Source organism: Mesocricetus auratus, unplaced genomic scaffold, assembly GCF_017639785.1.
Source record: "Mesocricetus auratus isolate SY011 unplaced genomic scaffold, BCM_Maur_2.0 Super-Scaffold_100004, whole genome shotgun sequence".
Classification (NCBI taxonomy): domain Eukaryota; kingdom Metazoa; phylum Chordata; class Mammalia; order Rodentia; family Cricetidae; genus Mesocricetus; species Mesocricetus auratus.
The window spans coordinates 70,846,678-70,870,486 of record NW_024429189.1 but is presented as its reverse complement, the minus strand read 5'-3'; the positions used below and the strand labels follow the sequence as shown (position 1 = coordinate 70,870,486).

General features: G+C 47.0%; 1 protein-coding gene across 1 annotated transcript in view; it reads right to left on the bottom strand.

Annotated features, from left to right (window-relative positions):
* The window catches only part of Abtb2 (ankyrin repeat and BTB domain containing 2), a 167,069-nt gene that overhangs the window by 40,552 nt on the left and 102,708 nt on the right, over window positions 1-23,809 (bottom strand). Inside the window, exon 2 of the mRNA XM_005064848.4 lies at window positions 335-481. Within this exon, the coding sequence (XP_005064905.1) occupies window positions 335-481 (147 nt within the window). The remainder of the gene's footprint in view (window positions 1-334; window positions 482-23,809) is intronic.

Sequence of the window (23,809 nt, the reverse complement as noted above, 5' to 3'; positions counted from 1 at the left end):
ACTCTCACCCATGTTCACACACACACACACACACACACACACACACACACACACACACACACACACACACACATACTGATCATCAGGCGCTGTTATCTGTGTTGGGGGAAAGTTCTGTGCACCTGGGAAAAGCAGTAGGCAAAAGTGAGCAAGCCCCTGCCCTTGTGACTGACACTGCAATTTCTAGTCTGAATGGAAAACTAAATTACTTATGAGTATACATCTAAGTTACAAGTGTTGCTCTCAATAAATCTGAAGCCTCAGACAAGAACACAGGACGCAGGGGCTTCGGAACCCAGCTCTTTTTAATGTTCTCCCCAGGCCCCATACTTACTCAGCTCTGAGATGCTGCCCACGCATGTGGCCAGGAGAGACTGCTCCAATGTTCGCAGCTCCAGCTGAGCGTAGGCATCAGCTCGCTCGTCGTGGCCCAGGGACCCACCGTTGTAGGGACTGAAGTAGGCAGGGAGAGAGAGAACGCCTGTGGGGGAAACAAGACACAGAGGTCACGCTGGGAGCAGAGAGGAACTCTGTAGACCATACCACAGCAACTGTCTCACTCCCCTGTCCTGATAGGACAAGCCTCAGTATTGTGGGTTTCTCCTCTGCCTACTGCCCTAGGGTCATAATGAGAGAGAAGTCAACCACTTCTGCTGGGGTTTTACCTATATGTAGACAGAGTTTGGAATTACCAAGAAACTAGCCTATAGGCTCAGGGGCCCTTCATTGAGTATTTACAAAAAGCTTGGCAGGGCCAGAGTGCTTCTTTCAGGATTCTGGGGTGACATAGAGCTCTGGCTTTGTTTGTACAGCACTTAGACTTGGTCACTTCTGATGATCACAATCCTGTTCCTTCAAAGGCCAGCTGCCTGCCGAGTCCTCTCACTTCTCCACTCAGTCCAGAAGGCTGGGAGCCCCTCCTGGAAAGGGATACTGCCCTCCCTACTTTATAAAGGAGACTATTCCAGACCCTGGCCAAGTCCAATTAGTGTTTCTCATTAGCACTTCAACAACAGGGAAGAGAGACTCAGAATCCATCCCAGGGGATGCCAGCTTGTAAATCTACCCAGCTCACTGTGTGGCTTTTTAGCATGAACCAGAAATGCAGAGCCTGTGGCATGGAGATGCTCACTGCACTCAGAGCCTAGGGCAGGGATTCCCAAATTCTGGGAGCCACTGCTTCTGCCTAGTATTTACTTATGTACTATTTTTTTTGAAAGGCCACAGAAATCTAGTCAGTCACTTGGTGGGGGGGGGGGTGTTCTAACTTGGGTAAGACTGGGTTAGAGTCCCCTCTTTGGCATGCAGGGATGTGACAAGGATATGTGGCGGTAGGGAGTGGTTAGGATAGGCCTCTGGAGTTCATAAACACCAGCTGACATGTGACTAGTCACGTGATCTTGGGCAGGCTACTTGGTCTCTCTGTTAACTAAAGACAATGGTGTGAGAACATGAATAACTCTCAGGTAGGATTCAGATCCAGTTGAGATGGTCCTAGAATGTGTACACTCGATCCCCTAGTGAGCACACCTCCAAGGCTCATGCTACCCCTGCTCAGTGGCTCGTGTGTATAAGAACACAGCTGGGCAACGCTAGGCCCTTTCACTCAAGCATGCTCTCCCCTGAGCCTGTGGCATTTCTCTCTTGTGGGACAAAGGCACATGGGTAATCTTCCTCTGGCCTGGGCCCTCCTGGCTGTCTCTCTCTGGATCATCCTGCAGGTGCTGTGACAGTTCTGTCTCCATCTTCTGTGCTACCAGAGTGGCTGAGGCTAGCCCCTCCATGCCCCATCACAGCTAGTATTTGGCTCCACAAGGCCTGAATCAAAGCCCTTGCTCAAATATTTATTTCCAGGGGAGGAGAAAGAGCACGTGGCTGGGTCACTCTTAAACCTTGCCAGGCTCCTGTTCCCTAAAGCAGAAATTCTAACAGCTGAGTCACCAAACACATTAGGACTAGTTGGCTCTGAGCATTAAAATGAGTTAAACAAAAGAAGAGAAAGCCATTCAAGTGTGGGCCCCAGCCCCAACAGCTGGGTGGGGGTGGGGTTCCTGTGGCAGCCCAAGTACGTCCAGCGCCTCCTCCTTTCTCCCTTTTCATTGACAGAAACAACACTGGGGACATGTGGATCACATTTGCAGTGCTTAAGGCAAGGGCATAGGAAACTCAGCTGACATGTCAAAGGATTCCCAGTGAGAAATATTATGTCATAAGATCTGGTAACAGGAGCAGGCAACTCCGTTAGTAACTTCCTATTTTGTCAGTTGTCAGCCATCCAAAGGGGCTTTCACTTAATACTGTGACAAAAGTAATTATGAACCTGTTATTAATAATAATCAGAACCACAACTTTTTTTATTACTTTAATTTTAAATAGCTTGTTTCACGTGTCAATCCTAGTTCCCTCTCCCTCCCCTCCTCCCGCACCTCCCACCATCCTCCCCCCAGCCTCCCACACTATCCACATAGGGGATATCTAGAGTCTGTCATTTCACTCAGGGCATGGTCCAGGCACTCCCCTAAGAGTCCAGGCTGAGAGAGCATCCCTCTTTGTGCTATGGACACACGAAGTCTGTTTGTTTGCCAGGGATAAACACTGATCCACTGCCCAGGGCCCCATAGGTTGCCCAGGCCTCCTCACTGACTTTCACACTTAGGGGGTCTGGATAAGTCCCATGCTGGCCTCCTGGCTGTCAGTGTGGGGTCCAAGAGCTCTCCCCTGTTCAGATCAGCTGTCTCTGCTGGTTTCGCCAGCCCATTCTTTGTCAATTTGCTCATCTCTCATTTCTCTGTCACTGGGCTCCAAGGGTTTAGTTCAGTGTTTAGCTGTGGGTGTTTGCCTCTGCTTCCATCAGCCACTGGATGAACCACAGCTTTTAAGAGAGTGTTCCCTATCTGTTTTATAATTTATCCTTCCAGCAAGGAACACAATACCCTTAGGATTAAAACTGACTTTAAAATGTTTTGTGTGTATGTAGAATGTATGTGCAGGGTATATGCATGTCTGGTGCATGGTACAAGGACATAGGTTTGAGTGTCCTTGCACACTCAGAGGTCAAAGGAAGCCATCCAAGTGCCCTGCTCTATCACTCTCTAAATTATTCCCTTGAGACATGGTCTCCCTCTAAACTGGAGTTACACTGGTAACCAGAGAGCCCCAGAGACCCTCTTGGGTTACAGGTACATTTGCCGCCACATCCAGTTAATTGCGGTTCTGAGGTTTCACACACAGATCCTCACGCTTGCACAACAAGGACTCTGACCCACAGAGCCATCTCTGCAGCTCCTACCACAGCTGCCTTACTGAGTTTCTGTATCAGGCACTGTGAGAACAGCTCACATACACCACTTCACTTAAGTCACTCAGACTTCATGAGGTGCCACGCTCACTCTTCTTACAGTGATAAAATGTAGGCACGGCCATGGTCAGAGAGGTCACCAGAAACTGAAAACGGGGCTAGTAGAACTTGAAATTCATCACTGGAGAGAGTTAGCTGCTGAAATGAAATGGTATTTTAGTTTTGGTCACCTTGTCCATTTATAGCAGTGGTTCTCAACCTCCCTAATGCTATGGCCCTTTAATACAGTTCCTCATGCTGTGGTGACCCCAACCATAAATTATTTTTGTTTCTACTTTGTAACTGTAACTTTGCTACTGTTATGAATCATAGTGTAAATAACTGTTTCTGATGGTCTTAGGTGAATCCTATGAAAGGGTCATTCCACCTATGAAGCGGTTGAGATCCACAGATTTAGGGTTCTCTGTGGGTCTGACATCTCATCCCACTCCCTGCCGTGTGTGTGTGTGTGTGTGTGTGTGTGTGTGTGTGTGTAGGTCAGAGAACAACCTTTAATATTAATTCTCAAGCTCTTCTACACCTTTTGTCTGAGTCGGGGTCTCTCTGTGGATTGAACTTGGCCTGCAGACCAGGAAGATGGCCCCTAAGCTCCCAGGGTCTGCCTGGCTCTGTTCCTCTCTTGCCATCACTGGGATTACAAGCCCACATAGAGCCATGTTCTTCTACCAGTCAGGTTTTCTCTTATGGCGGCCCAATCCTTGAATCTTGGAACACCTGGCTTCCCAAAGCTCCTGTCCCTCCTCCACTCTGCCCTCTCTGACAGTACTGCATCCACTCAGTTGCTAAACAGGAGACCTGAGCCATCCCTTCTCCATCCCCTCCTGTGCCACCAACTGGCCACCGGGCCTTACTGCTTTTACCTCCTCAACTGGCCTCACTGCTCTCAGTCTTAACTCTCCCGCGCTTCCTCACTGGCCTTATGAAGGGACAGACAGTGTCTTTCCTTCCCTCTCTGAAACACAGGGGTGAGGAGTGATCTGGCTGGTAAGGCGGCAGGAATCCCAGCATGTCCTGAATGCCAGCAGCCGGGAAGCCCAGCGCACCACACTCTTACCTTCCGAGCTATGTTTCAGTGCTGTTCTCTCAGCTGACTCCATGCGGGGGTGGAGCAGCCCATTTTCTTCCCAGTGATTGCTCACAGTACCCAGAGAGGGTGGTGTTGAGGTGGTGGGAAACTCCACCCTGAAGCCTGGGAACCTGCCCTCTCACAAGTAGGCGACACCCAGGAATTAACCCTGGTTTCTGCTTGCAGAGGCGCAGTCTCTCCCAGGCACATGCCATACCAGGAGCAGAAGGGCAGCATACCATGTGAAATTCAGGACTGATCTGAAGGCACCTCAAGTCCTCTCATGCACTTGAGTGAACCCCTCAAGCCCTTCCCCACATTTGCAACTGCTGATTTGTCTATGTTCATTTCACAGTCATAATAGCATGTGTGTGCATGTGTGTGTAAATATCCCCCACCTCCTGTCCTGTATTGTAATATTACAATATTAATGTAAAAATGTCTTTTTTGTGTAGGACTGAATGAAGCTTAGATTTTTCTGATACTTCATACCAAAGCAAGCCAGGATGTACAGCAATCCGTTACCAACATTCTCCCTAGCCTTGCAAGTGAACTCCTATGGAGTAAGCCTCCTTGCAGGCCTGTGACTGCAGCACCCTCTCTCCAGTTCAGGGACCCTCATGCATGTGCCAAGACAGCAGGGACCACCACCTATCCCACATCCTTCAAATGAAGATCAGGTACACAGAGTTACTCTTTTACTGCTCTTGTGAGGAAACACTAAGAGTTTGGATGGAGTTCTGTGTACAAAATCTGAAAACACAATTTGTATTGCCCCATGAAATGGTTTCCAAATAGCCTGCACAGTCCCACTCCCCATCTCCCCTTTAAAAAGTCTTGTTTTTTGGCATTGTGGTGATGGTTCGGTTAGGAGTTGATTTTTTTCTTTTTTTGTGTGACAGGTTCTCATATATTCTAGGCTTGCTGCAAACTCCCTATGTAGTTGAGGATGGCTTTGAACTCCTGACTCTATGTCCCAATGCTGGGATTAATAAGCTTATGCCATCATGTTCAGCTTGAGATAAAATATTATATATAGAACATTTAACACCCTCTTATTGTGTATTAGTCATCTTAGGACAAAGTACTAAGAAGAAAAGAGATTCAAATGGGGCACAAGACAGTAGATCCTAAAAAAGCTTCATTTGAATGGTATTTATCCTGACAGTCTAAGTTCAGATGCCAGGACATGGTGTGCTAGGCGAAGGGAAGAGGAACAAAACAAGAAAAGTAACTTGAAAAATAGATTGAAATATGCCTGATAAACTGTCAATATTCACGTGAAAATGACTCATCAAACAACCAAATGCACAGCTAATTCCTGGGCCCATCTATCACACGGATATCTGTGACAATCAAGAGTTCAAATGAGGACAAAATTCTGAGACAAGGAAAGAGAAGTGTTTGTGTGTACACACACATGCAACAGGATGTCTAACTGACTCTGAGACCCAAGTGCTGAGCATAAGTGACTAATAAATGTAAGCAGGCTTGTGCCTATTCTATGCTCTATGCCAGAAGTGGGGTAAACAAGCCTTTAAGCCCCTACTAAGATCTGTCAGTAAGCTACTGCTGCAGCGGCCCATTCTTCCCGGGGACACAGGTTTACATGGACTGGGTCATTTGTCTAAAGCCTTGTTAGAAAGTGGCCAAGTGGGATTCCAACTCAGCAGCATCCACACTGTCCCTCTGAAGGGACTAGGGGAGGCGCACAGGACTGGGGACACACTCTTCCAGTGTCCCTTGCTCTCCACCAGCACTGCAATTTCCCTCTTTTCTCCCCATCACTCCCACCTTTTCTTCCCCTCAGTACTGGAGACAGAACCACCTAAACCACAGGCAAGTGCTCTGTCACTGAGCTATGTCACTGGTGCTTGTCTGACTTTTTGAGAGAAGGTATCACTAACTTGCCTATGCCAGCCTTGAATTTGTAATTCTCCTGCCTCAGCCTCCAAAGGAGCTGGGATTACAGGCTCATGGCACCAGACATAGCTCATATCCTTCTCTTTAAAATTTTGTTGTATTATATTTATTTATTTTGTGCATGTATGAGTGTTATGTGTAGGGGTGTGGGATTGGATCTACCACACACACACACACACACACACACATACACACACACACACACACACACACACGTGCACAAAGAGGTCAGAGGACAACTTGTAGGTTCTCTCCTTCTACCACAGTTGTCTCAGGGATGGAACTCAAGCTGGTGCAGGGAAGAACTTTTACCCAGAGAACCATCTCACTCCTCCCCACTTTCTCTTTTAAGGGCAGGAAATTAAAACCAAATAATAATCACCTTCTGGTTAACACCTCACTCTAGCTAAATTACCAGAAGGTGGTCTTCCTGTGAGGTTTTGCGTGTGTGTGTGTGTGTGTGTGTGTGTGTGTGTGTGTGTGTGTACACCAGAAGCCCACCCCTGAGCTGTAAAGTAAGAATTCACAGTTACAGTGGTCCAAGTGACCAAGGAGCAAGATCAATGGCTGCTGAAGTAAGACAAGAGATGTTAGGCACCCCCTTTGTCCTGACAAAAAGGGCAGTCAAAAGCCAGCCTCAGCCAGATAGGGTCTGGAAGCCCTGACAGCCTGTTCTCGCCTGTGGAACTGGGGATGTGGCCGCTCCTTTCTCCCTCAGCCTCTGAGGGAAGCCCTAGACAGGGCCAGCATCTGGAGAGGTGGAAAGGGCCAAAAGTACACTAGACCTCCCCACAAATCAGTGCTGGTGATTCAGAGTCCCAGAGAGCATTCTGACACTTCCATCCATTCCAGTAGACGTCAGTTTGGTCACAGACAACACACTGGGTGCTCATGAGGAAGCCAGCAAGCGGAGATCATGGGATACCGCTCAAGTTGTCTGAAGCACAAACTCAGTTCAAATACAACTGCTTCACTAATGCTGGCTTCTTTGCAAGAGAGTAAGAGAAAGCTGACTAACCATGTAGACCAATTCAGAAAACTAAACCAACAGGTAAACTGTGGGAAAACAGCAAGCATTGCAACACGGACAGCTGTAGGCAGAAAACCAACCATGAACCACTGAGCTTCTTTCTTCCTGAGGAAAAGGGCTCTGTGTTACTTTGAATATTTTTAAAGAGATTATAGGTGGCCTCGCTCAAAAGGATTGATGTAATACAGAGAGAACTTGAGTGTCCTGGAAGCAGGAGGAACACCCACCCCATGACCATGGTACTTTGCCACATTCTGCCCTTGCCCCACAGAAGGAAAGCACACTAATTTCTGTGAGCTACTTTTGTAAACAACACATTCAAAAGACACACACAGGAAGCTGGGTGTGGTACACACACCTGTCACCTCTGTACTTCGGTGGCAGAAGTAGAATGATGGGAGTTTCAGGCTAGCCTCTGTTAGGTAATCAGTCCAGGCCAGTAGGGGAAACTTACTGTCTCAAAACCAAAAATAAGCAAACAAAAATCAAAAGGCCCGCATAGGAGGATCTCTGAGAGTTTGAAGTCTACATATTGAGTTCTAGGCCAGCCAGGGATACCAAGTGAGACCTTGTTTAAAACCAAGCCAAACCAAACCAAAACACCCAAATGTTGTAAGCCAAGTGCTTGAAATATTGTCTAACAAATATTGGACAACCCCACATTTGTTAAAGTAGTTAATAGGAATATATTAACACATTAATAAAGAATGTGTGTTATGCAGTATTCTTACATTGGTTAATGATTTTTGTACAACAGGATGAAATGAAATCTGTCTTAACTATAGAACAGGATATCTATGTATATCATTTGTAATAAAAATAAATCAAAGTTGATTCCTTTAGATTTTGTTTTGTTTTTCCAGACAGGGTTTCTCAGTATATCCCTGGCTGTCCTGGAATTTGCTTTGTAGATCAGGGTGGCCTCTAACTCAGGGATCTACCTGCCTCTGCCTCCCAAGTACTGGGATTAAAGGTGTGTGACACCATGCTCAGCAATTCTTCAAGATTTTATAACATGATCAGACTGTTAAAAGACATACTTAAATAATAGCTTGCATACAGAGCAACTGTTTATGTTAACAAATGTTTGTTATTATTATATTTAAAATTTTTTATTGTTTAATTATATGTATGTATGGGTATGTGCATTTGAGTATGGTTACCCCTGGAAGCCTGAACAAGGTGTTTGATCCCTGGAGCTGGAGTCTGTTGTGAGACACTTGATATGGGTGCTGAGAACTGAACCCAGGTCCTCCGCAAGTGCTCTTAATCATGGAGTCATCTTTCTGGGTCCTATTATTATGTTTTTAACAGCTGGTGGACACTGGGGAAATAGTTCACTACACAAATTGTGCCCTTATCTTCAGGGATGTGTCGTTCTTTAGTGGCTGAGAAATCTACCTGCTGTTTCACATTCTTTGAGAAGACAGGTTTCAACTACTCTTTTCACCTTTCTAATTTCTCTCAGCAATTTGGGGTAGGAGGATTCTTTTAGCTGTTTCAAAATAGGACGACTTGATATATGCACTGATGATACATTTACATGAACAAAATGATCAGGGGGGCACATCTCATTCTATGTGAAAATTTGTATTGAAAGCAAAGATGATTTCTTTCTCAGGAAAAAAAAAATGAAACTAGCTGCAACAACAACCCTCCACTTTTTATAGTTGGCTGAAAAGGGTCTAGAAGTCATTGAACATTAAAGACCAGTCTGTTTGCACAGCAGAATTTTAGATTTTTCCCCATTATTAAAGGAGTTTTTAGACAAACCCAATATCGGCACAACCGTTGCAGGTTTGCAGAGGGAAAAAGCAGTCAAGGGGAAACATGTGCCTCCCCTCCTTGGAAAAGGGTCAAGGTGAGTCAACTCCAAGTCACTCAGCTGGAAGGGAGATTCACCTGAATGACTCATCCTTAGCTTGTGCCTGCTGCTGAGATGTTGCCACCTCCGGGAAGCCTTCCTTAACTACCATACTTGAGTACTTTGGCTCAGGGCTTGTTTCCCACCGGCCTACTGTGACTCTGAACTGGTGTGTTATTCACAGCCACACAGAGGCTGGCTCTCCTCTGTGGCCTGCGCAAGTTTCAGTGCACTGGCATCTGAGCACAAGAGCTGGAACAATTTTCACCCCACACAGCCAGACTTGCAGCTGCGGGAAAGGATCCTGGCCACGGCCTACACTGTCTGCAGGTAGACAGACTTCCCACACACTTGCAGAAAGTTAACCCTGCACCCTAAGAGGGGAGTGGTGCTGCCAGGCCTGAGGTGGGTAGGTGAGGCCTCCAGGATCAGCTGGTCCAGGGAGGGAAGGAAGAAAGGTGCTGAGCGCTGGGCACAAGTACAAATCATTCATTCCTTGGGGAGTGAAAAAGGGCAATTATCACAAGGTCCAGGGCAGATGGCCAAGGTAGTTATTAATAGAACATGAACGTGCTAGCCAGGGATGTCATACACCAGAGCCCTGCTTAGAAAACACACCTGCTGCAGTCACTTCGTTTCCATTGCCATCACTACACTCCCCAATAATTTAGGAGCACAGAGTGAGTCACAGAGGTAAGGGTTCTGAGCCGAGCCTGGCCACTGGCTAGCTGTGCAACTCTGGAATAGTTACTTCATCCTTCTGAACTTCAATCTGTTCATCAGTATACGGAGCCTAACAATAGCTCCTAAGTTGTAAGATTCATTGAGGGTTGAAAGAGGTTGAACAGCTAAGTATGTAGTAAAAGGTCTAACACACAGGGTTTACAAATAGAAATGTTTTCTTATGAATGGCTTAATAATTTCAAAAGTCATTAAGATTAACACCATTGGGAGGAAGGGCCCAAAGCCACACTATTCTGTTATTTTTGTTGTTGTTGTTGTAGTAGACCACAACAGTTCTTATTCATAAATAATCACATTCTAATCATCACAATTGGGTCACTTGTTCTACATTCATTCATTTATGTACTCAAAATTGTTGGTGATCATCTGCTCTGGCAGAAGCAGTTGTGCTCTGGGAACAGGCTTAAAGGTGAAGAAAGCAGGTGCTTTGCCCTCAGGAGCATGCAGCCTAGTGAAGGAGTGCAGATGGCATCCCTACTGAGTCAGCATGGTGCCCAGAGGGCTGCAGTGTAGTCCCCACAGGAGGGAACAGGCGCTGAGCGGAAGCACTCAGGCTTCCTGAGGTGGCAGCATCTCAGCTGCTGTGGCGAAGAGTCAGATCTTTCAGACCAGCGGGCTGTGGGATTCCTTATCTCTGCCCTCCAAGGCTGAGACCACACGCGGGGCTGCTGAGCTCATCTGACATTTCCACGAGTTCTGGGGAGCTGAACTCTGGTCCTCATGCCTGCATGGCAGATGCCTCCACAGTTGAACCATGTCCCCAGCCCTCAGTTTCATTTCTGAGATAGGTTCCAGCTTAAGAATCCCAGGCTGGCTAAGAACTCTCAACCCTCCTTCCTCTTCCCCTCTAGTGCTGGGATTAGTGTTGTGTGACACCACATCTGGCTCATTTCAGTTTCCTTGATGTATCCATGGATGCCTAGGCCCCCTCTTCTTAGCTATGAATAGTAGCTGTCTGACTATTTGTTTACTCATTCAGTCACTTCACTGCTTTCATGTTTCAGCAATTGTGGAGACAGTGTCTACAAACATCCGTGAGCAGATTTCTGTGTGGGCAGAAGTTTTCTATTTCTTTGGGGAAATACCAAGGAGTGTAATCACTGATCTGTCTGCTGAGCATATATTTAGTTTTGTAAGGAAATTCTCACTGTGCCATTGTGCACTCCCATCAACAGTGTATGGGGTTCCTCACAGCATTTGGTGGTGTCAGGTCTCTGGAGTTTGGCCACTCCAACAGGTGTGAAGTAGTATCTCATCGCTGATTTAGCATTTCTCAATACTTGATATGCTGCATCTTGGTACCATTTACCTGATGGCATGGATCTTCTTGGGTAAAGTATCTGATAAACTCTTTGGTCCATTTTAATTGATTCTTTTTTTTTTTTCTTTTTAGTACTGGAGATTGAGCCCAAGGCACATACCATGCATTCTACCACTGAGCCACATCCCCAAGCCCTGACCCATTTAAAAAATTGGGTTCACCAGGGAATGGTGGCCTATGCCTTTAATTCCAGCACTAGGGAGGCAGACACAAGCAGATTTCGATTTCTGTGAGTTCGAGGTCAGCCTGGTTTACAAATCGAGCTCCAGGACAGGCTCCAAAGCTACAGAAAAACCCTGTCTCTAAAAACAAACAGACAAAAAATTAGGTTCTTGGTTTCCTTACTGTTTATGTGAAGATTCCTCTGTATGTTCTGGATAATAACCTTTTTATCTGATATGCCATTTACAATTATTTTCTCCTTGTTTGTGGTTTTTCATTCTCTTGAAAGTATAACTTACAGAACAATTGTTGTTATTTTGAGACAGGTAAGCTCAGACTGACCTCAAAGTCACCATGTAGCCAAGGCTGGCCTTGAATTCCCAATTCCACCACCTCTACTTCCCCTGTTAGGATTACAGATATATGCCACCATGCCTAACAGAAGTTTTGAAAAAACTGTGTGGTATATGTGTTGTGCACATGTGTGCATGTGTAAACCAGAGGTCAATATCACATGTCTTCGTTTTCTCTCTACCATATTTATTCTGAGACAGGGTCTCTCAATGAACCAGGAGCTCACTGAATGGCTAGGCTGATGGCCAATGACTCCAAGGATTCTCCAGTCTCTGTGTCTGAGCACTGGGTACTATGCTGGAATTTTACTATGGGCTGTGGGTTCTTTGAGGAGCCCTTGGGGACTCCAGCTAACCCTCAGCCCCAAGAATCCTTATGAGGGAGCAAGTCATCATATTCTTGTGTGTGAAATACAAAACCATAAGAGTTCTTGAAAATAATAGGGAAAAAAAAGATGACCTTGGATTGGAGATGGTAGGTTTTCAAATATGATACTAAAACCATAATCCATGTGAAAGAAAAGTAAGCTACATGCATTAAATTCAAAGTTTGTGAGGGACAGGAAGGAAATGAGTCAGTGAGGTGATTGTCGTACAAGCATGAGGACCTGAGTTGGCCCCACAGCCCATAGTAGGCCCTCTTGGAAGGGCAAGCCTTCTCTGGAGAGAACCTTTGTCCTGTTCCTGCTGTCCTGGCACAGAGGCATTCTGGTCTGACTACAGAGATGTGTACTTTAGCTGCAACTTTGGTCTTTGGCCTGAAGCCCCTTGCTGTCAGTTTTACAAGCTTCTATTTGCAGCCTCACATTAGGCTCATTAAAAAGCTGCTCCCTGTGGGGTCATAAACACACATGGATGAGCGGAGAGTGAGCTTGTGAGGCTGCCTATGATCTGCCCACCAACACTGAAGAGAACCTAATGGAAACAGTGAATCAGCGCCTCCCGGCTGGAGCAGAGCTGGCAACTTACCAAAGCAAAGGCAGCCTACAAGCCCTTCACACAGCTCGCTGTGGCTTCCCTGCCTTTGACTGAGACAACCTACCAACCTACAGAAGGAACTCAGCTCTATACGTCTGTGGAGTGTGGTCCTCTGGGCAAATAGATGCCATCTTCACCAGGTCTGCTGTACCTGCTTGCAAGTGGCAATCATGACTGATCATAGATTGGGCATGTGGACCCCTGACATTCCCTCACAGAAGGAGGGAGAGGGGAGGGTCGTTGGTCCCCTACCTGAGTATGCAAACACTTTCCCCAGTCATTTGTATGCAATTCTGCCCTAACTATGTGACCTCAGGTCTTAGGGAAGGGCTAGAGTATATGGTCTGGGGAGGACTAAGGGTGGGGGGTTCCATCTATGCAGTCACTGGGGAGCCATCATCTATGCAGGGGAAGACTTTCCAGTGCAGCTGCTTTGGGATCATTCAATGTGACAGTTGGAATTACATGGCCCCCATAGTCTCAGGTATTTGAATAATTGTTTCCCAGTTGGTGGTGCTGCCTGGGTAGATTTGGGAGGTGTGGCCTTGCAGGAGGAAATATGTCACTGATTTTAAAAGACTTGGGCCACTCCTGGTTCACTCTCCTGGCTTCCCGCTTGTAGTTTAAGATGTGAGTTATCAGCTCCTCTCTAGTCACCGTGATTGTCTGTTGCTCCCGCCCCACCACAACTGACACCTCTCTGGAATCACAATCCCAAATAAAACCTTTCTTCTCTAAGTTGCCTTGGTCATGGTGTTTTAATCTCGGCAACAGAAAAGTGACCGATACACTCATGCCCTCTCCTGTACTCCTCACCCATGCTCTGTAAGTAAGCCAAATAAACTCAATAGTTCCCAGCGTGAACTGCTGGGGAATTGTACTTCGGTTTGTTGTTCGGGCCTTATAAAGAAGTAGACACTGTTTCATTCAATACATCTACCCAGGGAGGACGGCTCACAACAGTATGGAATCCTTCTACTCCCCTCAGTTTATCGTTTCTTTTTTTGTTTGTCCTCAAATGGAAACTCACCGCCCCCCCCTCACTGAGTACACTGGGGAGAGCGAGCAGGCTGGGCTGTAGGCAGAGCACCACCTGCAGGTTAAGTGAAGGGGCCACATGGGGCGAGGAGATGGGATGTCTTCTTTTTTTAGTTTATTTTATGTGCATTGGTGTGAGGGTGTCAGATCCCCTGGAGTTACAGACAGTTGTGCTGGGAATTGAACCGTGTGTGTGTGTGTGTGTGTGTGTGTGTGTGTGTGTGTGTGTGTGTGTGTGTGTGTGTTCTTATGTTCTAATGATGGATGATGATGAAGTTTGGTTTTGTGCTGCTCCCAGGTATGTAATTGTGTGTGAAGGAGGGTCGTCCAGATCTGCTGGTGTACAGTTCTAGGACAACAGCACAAGCCTCCTGTGAACGGAACTTCCGATCCTGGTCTGCTGCTAGGGTCACAGAGCGCTGGGCTGCCTGCAGTTCTGTGGTGCCATTCCAGGCTAGCCTGCCCTGGCCTCTCTGGGGATTTGTAGGGAGACAGAGCAACCCCAAATATGTGTTAATGGGTCTTTGCCTCCTACATCTAGATGTGAAGCCCTTCGTTTCTGTACCTTCACCATGACCATTCCCACAGCTCAGGCACTGTCTGCCTGTACTCTCTTACGCGTTGAGTGCTGATCTTTTCTTTCCAGGGTGTTTCCCCCACCTGGCAACCTGCTGCAACCCTTGCTGGTGGCCCCCACTCCTAGGGCTGACCCCAGTACCTGAATCTCTGACTAGTCAGCACATCTCAAGTCTTACAGAGTGCACTGCTGGCCCACACAGCTTACTGTACCCATTTCAGCTCATTGCCACATGGCAGAAGAAAAAAAAAACAATCTTTTATCTCCTTCACCAAATCCTAAAAAAAGTTTCTTTGCATTATGGGTTCACTGACAAACACACAAACAATACTCCCCACCCAAACAATAAACCAAAAGCCAGGGCTGGAAGGGGCTACAGAAGCCACTGGCCTCTGGTCCAGTCTAGGGTGCTTGCTCCTAATGCATCCTTCATTGGGACTTAGCTATACTTCCTAAGAACAGTCATTCCAGGCCTTCCCATACACACGGTCATGTAAGGGTCCAGCCCTTGAACCCTTTGAAGAGTGCTCATCTTTGGCTCCAACCACCACCAAACTCTCAGTTAATGTTCCTCATCTTTGTTGCCCTCCCCTTTAGCCCAGTGCCTCTTCTTCCCAAAGCCTTTCTTCCCTACATCAATGTAGCACTCCCGAGTTAGGCAGCCCCAGTCTTACTTACAGGGTAACCTGAGACAAACAACGTCTTCTCTGAGGCTCAGTTTACTCAACTCAACTGGGAATGACAGCACTAGTGGAGAGGACTGACTGAGATAACACGATGTCCACTGATTTCCACAGCATGATATGGCAACCCCCTCCCCACCGTACCCTCCAAATAAACATAGTTGAAAGGTGAAAAAAGAATAATTGCGACACTCTCAATAAGAAAGTAAACCAGAGTAAAGGCCCCGGGTTCAGGTAGAATTGTAGGGAAGGGGAGGCTCCAGACTCTTGGGGTGGCATGGCTCTTGTGGAGGTGGCCAACAGGGAGGCAGACAACGGAGGACAGAGTGAGACTGCTTCAGCAACGTAGGGAGACAGACAGAGTTGGCATTCTGGTCTCCCAGCTCTGACTCTGTGCCAAAGATGGCCCTGTAGATCAGAGTGCTAAGCGTTAGTATACAGTGCCCACATTGTTATGGCTGGTGTGGCTGGTTGTGTACAACAACCCTGCATCCACACAGAGCTGGCCAACTGCAGGACCTACCCTCACTCCTTCATGATTTTGTCTTGAAAACAAATGCAGGGGGGGAGGGAGACAGGGAAGAAAGACTCTGCCTGAAAAACAAAATACCTGTGATGCCTGGTGATATTTCCATAGCAAGTTTTAGAAGCCATTCCTATCTGTTTTACTTGTTCTGCCTCCAATAAACTCCTGTTATAGGGAGGAGGGAAACCAGAACCAAGAACCCTCAAACAAATGACAAAGCGGCTTCCTTATAGAGTGCATACTGTCTACCATGGAGGAGGACAGGACCTGAACAACATGGTCACAGCAAACTGTTTAGCACCCTGCAGGTTATGGAACCCTACTTTTAAATTAGAGAATTGACATCCCAAAGCACTGAACAACCCGCAGGGTACAACACAGCTTGTAAGCATAGGTTTGCATTCTCATTACTTCAAGTACAGGAAATCGGGTCCAGCATTCTGAAGTGGTCCAGCATTCAGAAGTCCCAGTCGGTCATTTTTTAAAAAAAACAGAAATAAAACTCAGACCATAAAGCCCACTCTTTCAAAGGAACAATCTAGTGACTGCTTTTTGTATAGCTATGGTTGTAACCATAACCACTAGTTCAGAATGTGTTTGTCACTGCTAAAAGGAACTTGCAACTAATCATAGTAAAGTCCCAAAATTTAATTTCAGACATTTCACAAACATGGAATCACATGTGTAGCTTTTTGTGACTGTGTTTAGTTTTTTATTTTTATTTTTGGTGGGGGGCGGGGGGTTGGGTAAGGAGGAGAGGCTCATTCTGTAGCTTAAGCTGTTTTCCAACCCATGGTCCTCCTGCCTTAGCCTCTGAGTACTGGGCTTATAGATGTATACTAGCATGCTTGATAACCACATTACTTTATTTTACTTATTATGCAAAAGGCATTTTTTGCCATTAAATATCTTTGAGGGTTACTGTCACCTGCCTCAACATTATGCTTCCCTGTAAGGTTCACTTTCTTCTCTCCTGAAGCTCACTCATGTGAGGGCTCAATGGCAGGGCTCCTGGTTGGAACCTACCAGAAAGGGAACAAACAGAGTTCTCCGGAGAGGCCCCCTGAGTGCTTCAGTGTGCAGGACACATGGCTAACACGTGCATATGCACACTCTGCCTTTCCATCCTTGCTATGATCATTTCTGAGAGAGCAGAGCAGGTACACAGGTGAATCTGTGCCTGCAGTCCACTCCCACACTCCCATGTATACCATCCAACATAGGTGCTTCTATTTTAAAAGTAACACAGTTACAAACTATGTTAAAGGGTAACATAGACAAGGGGAGGACTTGGAGCCGTACTGAGGTTTTGATACTGGGTAGCCACTTACCAAGTGAAATGAGACTCCAAATACCTAAGGTATCATGCAGAGTGTGCCTAGATATCACTTCAGCATCCCACAGTGATGACTGCCCTTCTCCGACATATCAATAGTCATTGTCTGCTTTTTCATAGAGTTGATTTGACAATCGACTTTTGAAAAGATCTATTTTATTTGTATGTGTATTCTATGTCTGAGCATATATATGTGCACCAAGTATGTACAAGTGTCCATGGGACTGAAAAGGCTTCAGAGTCCCTGGAACCGTGGTTATAGGCTGTCATGAGTTGGCTGACATGGGTGCTAGGAACTGAACCTGGGACCCTTGTAAAAGCAGCAAGCCCTCTTAACCACTGAGCCATCTCTCCAGCCCAAGAGTCTCTCTTCCTCGTTTACTTTCATTACAAACCTTATTACAGATTTGGCGATCTTTGTTAGTTTAAATGCCTCTGAGGCTCAGTAAGGGATTTTCCCTGCTCCAGGCTCCTCCCCTGCTGAAGTAGGGGCAGGGGTAGAGTATTTCCCACCCTCTCCAAGAAGGCAAGAGCTCAAAGGGAATCATGAGTCACTCAGATGAGTTTCCGGTGAGATCACACAGAGAAGCTATTTGTGGACACCTTGGCTGAGCCAGCTGACAGCTGACTGACTCAGTGAGGCAAGGTGAGGGAGGGGCTGGCTACTCAAGCAGGAACCTGGTACTGTAGATACCAGAAAACTGTTTGGGTCCCCTCCCTGGCCTTCTGGGAGCAGAGGTTGTAACCAGAACCTCAAAGTCTTGGTAAACTACCCAGGACTTCCCCGTCTAGAGAATCCTGGGTTACTTTCACTGTTAACAAAACTTAAACACCACATCCATCTGAGGCTGGACAAGGGTGGTGCCGTGGCTGGTTCTGCCCCTTGGAGGAGGAAGGCAATCGCTCCAGTGCTGAGTGTCTAACTTCCTAGGAACCTCTCAAATGGCAGCTATAGCTCTGCCTCTCATTGTGCCGGTGCATAGTGCTAAGGAATATGCATGGTGGCTACCAGGCAGTGGTGAGCCTCAGGGAGGGTCAGGTGACTAACTGCTCACTGAGATCCTCCCACTGCTTCTGCTGGCCTCAGAGGTTCTGGGAATCCTGGTTCTGCTCTGGCTTCGCAGATTTCCTCATTAGTTAGCTTACATGTTCAATGTTTTCTCCCTCCCTTAAACCGAGAATGCAAGTGCCTCATGACAAGGACTACCTGAACAGTGGCTCAGTAAATACCACGGGGAAATAGCTGAAGACCACTAGCTAGCTGTCTGACTACCACCCCGAATCTCTAGACCTGTTTCTTCATCTGTAAAGTGGGTGTGGCTTCTATCCTGTGCTCTGCTCGAATCATATAAAGCCCTAACCCCAATGCTGATACAGAGCAAGAGTTCAATAAAGCAGTACATAGTAGTCTACCACATCCTAAGTAATTGATGAATTAGCTTTTGTTTGAGGAGTCCTAAAGAAGGGGGAAGGAATGGGGGAGATCAAAAGACACCCCCCACCCAGTCCTAACAGGATTTGTCTATCGAGCCATCCAGGCCTGAGAGGGATGCCCTTGTTTCTCAGCTACAAAGCAGGGGTCCTGCTGATGCCACTTCTAGGAGGCAGCTCCAGCAATCCATCACTAATTGTCATCTGCTCTGCTTTTCTTGATCTAGGATGTGAATCCCTGCTAAAGGGTCTAATTAGCCACAAGAGTCAGCCTTAGCTAAATGAACACTCTTTGTGCCCCCAGGTAAGGAGATAAGGCTGGCAAGGCTGAGGGAGCCTGCCCTTCCTAGAAACAGTGCTTCCAGGTAGCAGAGTCCTAATCTCAGAGGGCTGCAGGCAGGACAAGGACTTACTGGGCTTCCCTGATGCCCAGGCCCAGAGATGGGTTGACTACCAGACTAAGACAGACAGGTGGGGATGGGCAGACCTTTCTGTAGGGCTGCTGGGGACAGCTCTGTGAAGAGATAGAAGAGGCCCATAGGAAGGCCCTGAAGATCCTTCCTTGGAGACAAGATTAAAAATGGACAAAGAGATAGGCTAGAAAGGGATGGGCAGGCATAAGAACAGTAACAGGGAATTTTTTTCCCTTGAAAGAAGAGGTCATTGGGAACAGTCTATTCATTTGAAAAGCAAAATGTGCATTCTGAAATAGCTGAGAAACATGGAAATTTTCCCCTTCCTTTGCTCTTGTAGATATTAAGAGAAATAACATTTGTCTTCCACTGTTGGCCTGTGTGAAGGGCAGAAAACAAAGAACTCAATTTTAATGTACTTTAAAAATTTATTTTTTAAGTTAGCATATGAAACAATGGGTTTTGTTACAGAGTCTTTTTGACTTGTGCTGGCTTATCTAAGGGGTTCAGAGAGCTTGTTTCCGGGCTTGAGAAGGTTGCTGTGGCTTCTCTCACAGCATTTTAAGCAACTCATTGTTGGTAGCTGGCTGCCGTAGAACCCCATCTCTTTGCCCTGCACCCCTCCCCCTAGTTTACTGATTTGCCCAGGGACGCCTCAGGGCTCAAGGCCAGGCTGGGGCCTCCAGGGAAGGCAGAAGTGATTGAGATGCTGATAAATCAGGCCTGTTGGGCAGGCTGGGGAAAAAGAGATAAACAGACAGAGATTGGAGGTGTGCTGTGTGGGTGGGGGTGTAACAGCTAAGATCACATCAACTGTAAAGTCCCATCTTGTGGATCAACACTTTGCTGGGCCCTAATCATTCTGGAGTCTTTGAGGACAAAGTAGGCTGTACGTTTCTGGAAACTTGGGAGATTCTGACCATTTTCCAAATATTTGGTGGAACTGTTTAAGCAGCTTTTACCTGTAGAGAAAATCATATTCTTTGCTTGGTGATGCTCAAGTTGATGAAGAGTTGAATGCAAATATAAGTAGTTGGTTATTTTAAATGTCTTAGGGAAGTAAACTGTTCAGAGATATTTTATGGAGCTGTGACCAAGTACTGGGACTCGGTCCCTTTCTGGACCATGTCAAACTTTGTGTTCGTGAGGGGTTTTCCATTTGTATGGAGACACAACACTTCCATCAGAGTGCCATGAAGAGACAGATGCCCCTCTAATGGATGAGGAAGGACCATCCACTGTTGGCTTTCTAAGGCTCACCACGACTGGACCTCACTATAATCCTAATGTCCTACTGTCAGCAGTTTCCTGTTACTACCATTAACTCCTCTGCCAGCTTATTTATGCCTATGATAAGGAAACAGCCGCTTTCAAGCATATTCTCACATACTGTGTGACTGAATTTGCGATGGAGGCTGGTTTCACTGTGGCCACAGGACACACAGCGCAGAAGCACACAGGTGAGTGGAGTTCTTTACCTTCTCTAAAGTACTAATATGGTGAGGAGCTCACCACAATGCAAACAGTCACAGACGGGAAGTTCCTCATGAAGATGAAACCCTGGGACCACGGAGGAGAAGGCAGCTTATCTCTTGGCCACACCAGATCCAACTCACTTACATTTCTCCGTTTCCATTTGGGAGGCTAAAGGAACCTTATTCGAGACATTCATGCTGTAGGTGACATTAATTTCCTCCTCCTCTGGAGATGGCAGGTCAGGACTGAGAGAGTGGCCCCTTCTACCCAGGAATCTGTGCTCTTCCCAGGAGGCCAATTTCCATTTTACCTGCTTCCCAGATACAGCCTGGTTCGGTGCATCTGATGGCCAGAGCTGAGAGGAGAGGTGTGCTCTGCAGGGGATCCTGCCGGGTTCTAGCTTCTGGGTTTGTGTCCACCTGCAGTGCTTATCAGAAGCCTCAAGGCCCAGCCAGCCAAGATTTCAGTCTTTATTCTTCTTTCCCCAGGCGGCTGGCCAGAGAGAACAAGTGCCCTTCCCAGGAACCCTGACTTTGCAGTAAGGGTTTAGTCCTCTGTGAAGGGGCTCATCTCTGCTGAAAGGTGTCTGCCACTGTCCCTCACTTCCGACAAAGACCCACTAAAGACCCGTAGCCAAAGTGCAGAAGCTCTCTCAGTCTGAATGGGACTCTTTCCCAGAGAATCAGGGTTGCTCAAGACCCAAACAGCACTGAAATGCCGCTTAGCTGTCAGAGTTTATTCCCTCACACAATCAGTTTCCTCGGCACAAGGATGGCTAATGGACATGGATTTGATGGTTCACAGTAAAATATAACTGCAATTGCTGTTCATCACAGCCCTGGGCCGCTCATGGGGAACCTTTTGCCCCAGGCTTTCCAAGAACTGATGAGAAGGAGAAGGTTGTGTACGCTCATCCCATCCCCCAGCCCTGACCCTTTCTTTTCCCTTCTTCCTTTTATGTTTTTTTTTTTGAGGGGGCAGGGTCTTGTTACATAGATTAGGCAGGCCCCCTAATGCCAGTGACCCTTCTATCTCATTCTTCTGAGTACTGGGATTGCAGGTACTGCCATACGCAGCCCTGTTCTCACTTTAAAGCTCAAAACCAAGCATATCCACAAAGGATGAGCTCCTGTCCCGCAGCTTCACTAACGTTTCCATGTGACAAACTGAATGCTTTTGCTGACGGTGGAGCAGAGTTTGCTGACAGGAGTAGCTCCAACACCCGCATCATATTCATAGGGAATCTCTGGTATCTGTCCTGTCCATGAGCAGGATGTGACGACCACTAGAAGGGGACCCAAGAGTGACACTTTGCTTCCCTCATCATAGCCCCTCTGCCCACAGAGTTCAACCTGCCAGCACTCATAAGACAAAGTCAGTGGAGATTTCTAGTCACCCAGTGTTATCTAAAGATGCTCTACTGCCTGTGCCCAATTCCTCCCAGGATCCTGCTTGTGCACACATGGACAATCAGACAGATGCACACACTTTTGTCAGACTGCTCTCTTTCTAGAAGGGCTGCATTACTGCCTAGTGGTTTAAAGCACTTGGGAACCAGACGGCTCTGCATGGTTTGAAGCAAAATTTTCATTTTTTTTTTGCATGAGTCTCCTCATGGATTCTCTTATTCTAATATGTAAACATCGTCCCCCTTTATTATCACTGAACGGTGCCAAGGTTTTAAAGTCCCTGGCTGTGTTTAAGTCTGTAATAGGCCAAGGCCTCAGAAAGGCTATGGGAAAGGTTGGGCCTTGTGAAGAGTCTTGTGACAGGTCCACAGGGAGATCTTGTCTCCCAGCCCCACACTTGCTTCAGCTAATGCAGTGGGAGGAGACACCCTGGTCACTGCTTACTGTAACTGTGCTTCCTGGTCACCTTCCTCCTAAGGCTGGGCAAGGACTCCAGAGAGTAGCTGGACTTATAAAAAGTCTCCCCTTATAAATGAGGTCAGGACTCGTCCCTGCATGGGTGATGCTTTCAGCTTTTTTGTTGTGAGTGCAGCTCTGTGAAGTACCTCTGTGTCATCCTGAGTCACAGTTGGCCACACCCCCTGACCCAAAGTGCCAGAGTTCTGAACCTAGAGGGCAGAGGGACAAGAGGAGCCTGGAGCAGGCCTCTGGGAGGACATCTTTCTTCCTTCCTTCCTTCCTTCCTTCCTTCCTTTCTTTCTTTCTCTCTTCCTTTCTTTTCTTTGTCACTGGATATACCAGGCTGCTTTATGACTTTTGGAATTGTGAATCCTAACCTCTGCATGGCCAGCTATGTACCAGGTACTCAGTATACAGTGTGTAACATTCAACAGTGATGAGGTAGTGACAGGCAAAGGCTTGCATCACCCTCCTCATGTGGCTCACGAATGCTCAGTGAGCAGCAATATTGTCTGGAGAAGCAGGGTGGCAGAAGGAACAGGATGCTATAGAGTTAGTTCTCTGGTAGTCATTAGTACATTCATTCTGAGTTGCTGGGAGAACAGGGGAATTATAAGTGTGTGTGTGTGTGTGTGTGTGTGTGTGTGTGTGTGTGTGTGTGTGTGTGTGTAATGATCAGTCAGGATGTGTCCCCATCCGAAGGCCATGGGACACATCTAGTCACCACAGCCTCATGTCTACTGAGCCCTTAGTTGTCACCCAGACAAATGGTTCGAGCATGAACTGACTTGCTAGCCCTCAAGGTCTAGGCAGGATGGAGCAGTGTCTTTGTTTCCCAAAGAAGAACTAGAGCTCAGAGAGCTCAAGCAACCATCCTGGACACCAAGTGGAGGACTGAGGTCATATAATGAGGGTGCCAGGCTACTCTTCAAGCCAGGAGCCTCTGCCAGGCCACAGCACTGCCCTATGAGCACAATCACTGGCCACCTGCATTTGGAGCCCCACACAAAAATGGCAGAAATTCATGGTGGTGGAACCTTCCTTCTAAGAGAGATCACACCATGGTCACTGTGGCTCCTCATGGACAGCCTGGACCCCTGGGTGAGGAGGCAGTTATCTCCACAATCCAGGGAAGACTGAGCAGTTCAACCTATTCCAGTGTCTGCCTCAGCCATGACAGAGCAGCTCTTGTGAAGCTCTCCTTGTTCATCTGCAAACATCCTCCTCTAACGGCAGACACCACCAACACCAAAGAGTCCTTATGGCTCCGACACCCTTTTAGCATTCATCTGCTGTCAATCTATTGAATCAGTCCGAAGAGTAGGTCCCAATCTTGTCACTGTTCTATGGATTTATTATCCAACTGTGAACATGGGAAGAGTATTACTGACTTTCCTATAGACCTTCTATATGCACTGACATCAGTTCTGGAAAGTCCTTGGCACAGACTTGGCATTTGGGAGGGGAAAGCTTAGAGCCTGTGAACAGACAGCAAAACCTAGCCCTGATAAGGTTGGAGTAGGGTTTTCTTCAAAGACCCACCCCACCCCAGCCTCAGGTATCAGGGCAGTGAGTGACTCATCAGGGGGCATTTCCCAGATCTAGAAAGGGCTGTCCAGGGAAAACCCCACCTTGTCTGTGTGTCACCATCTCCTATTCCCT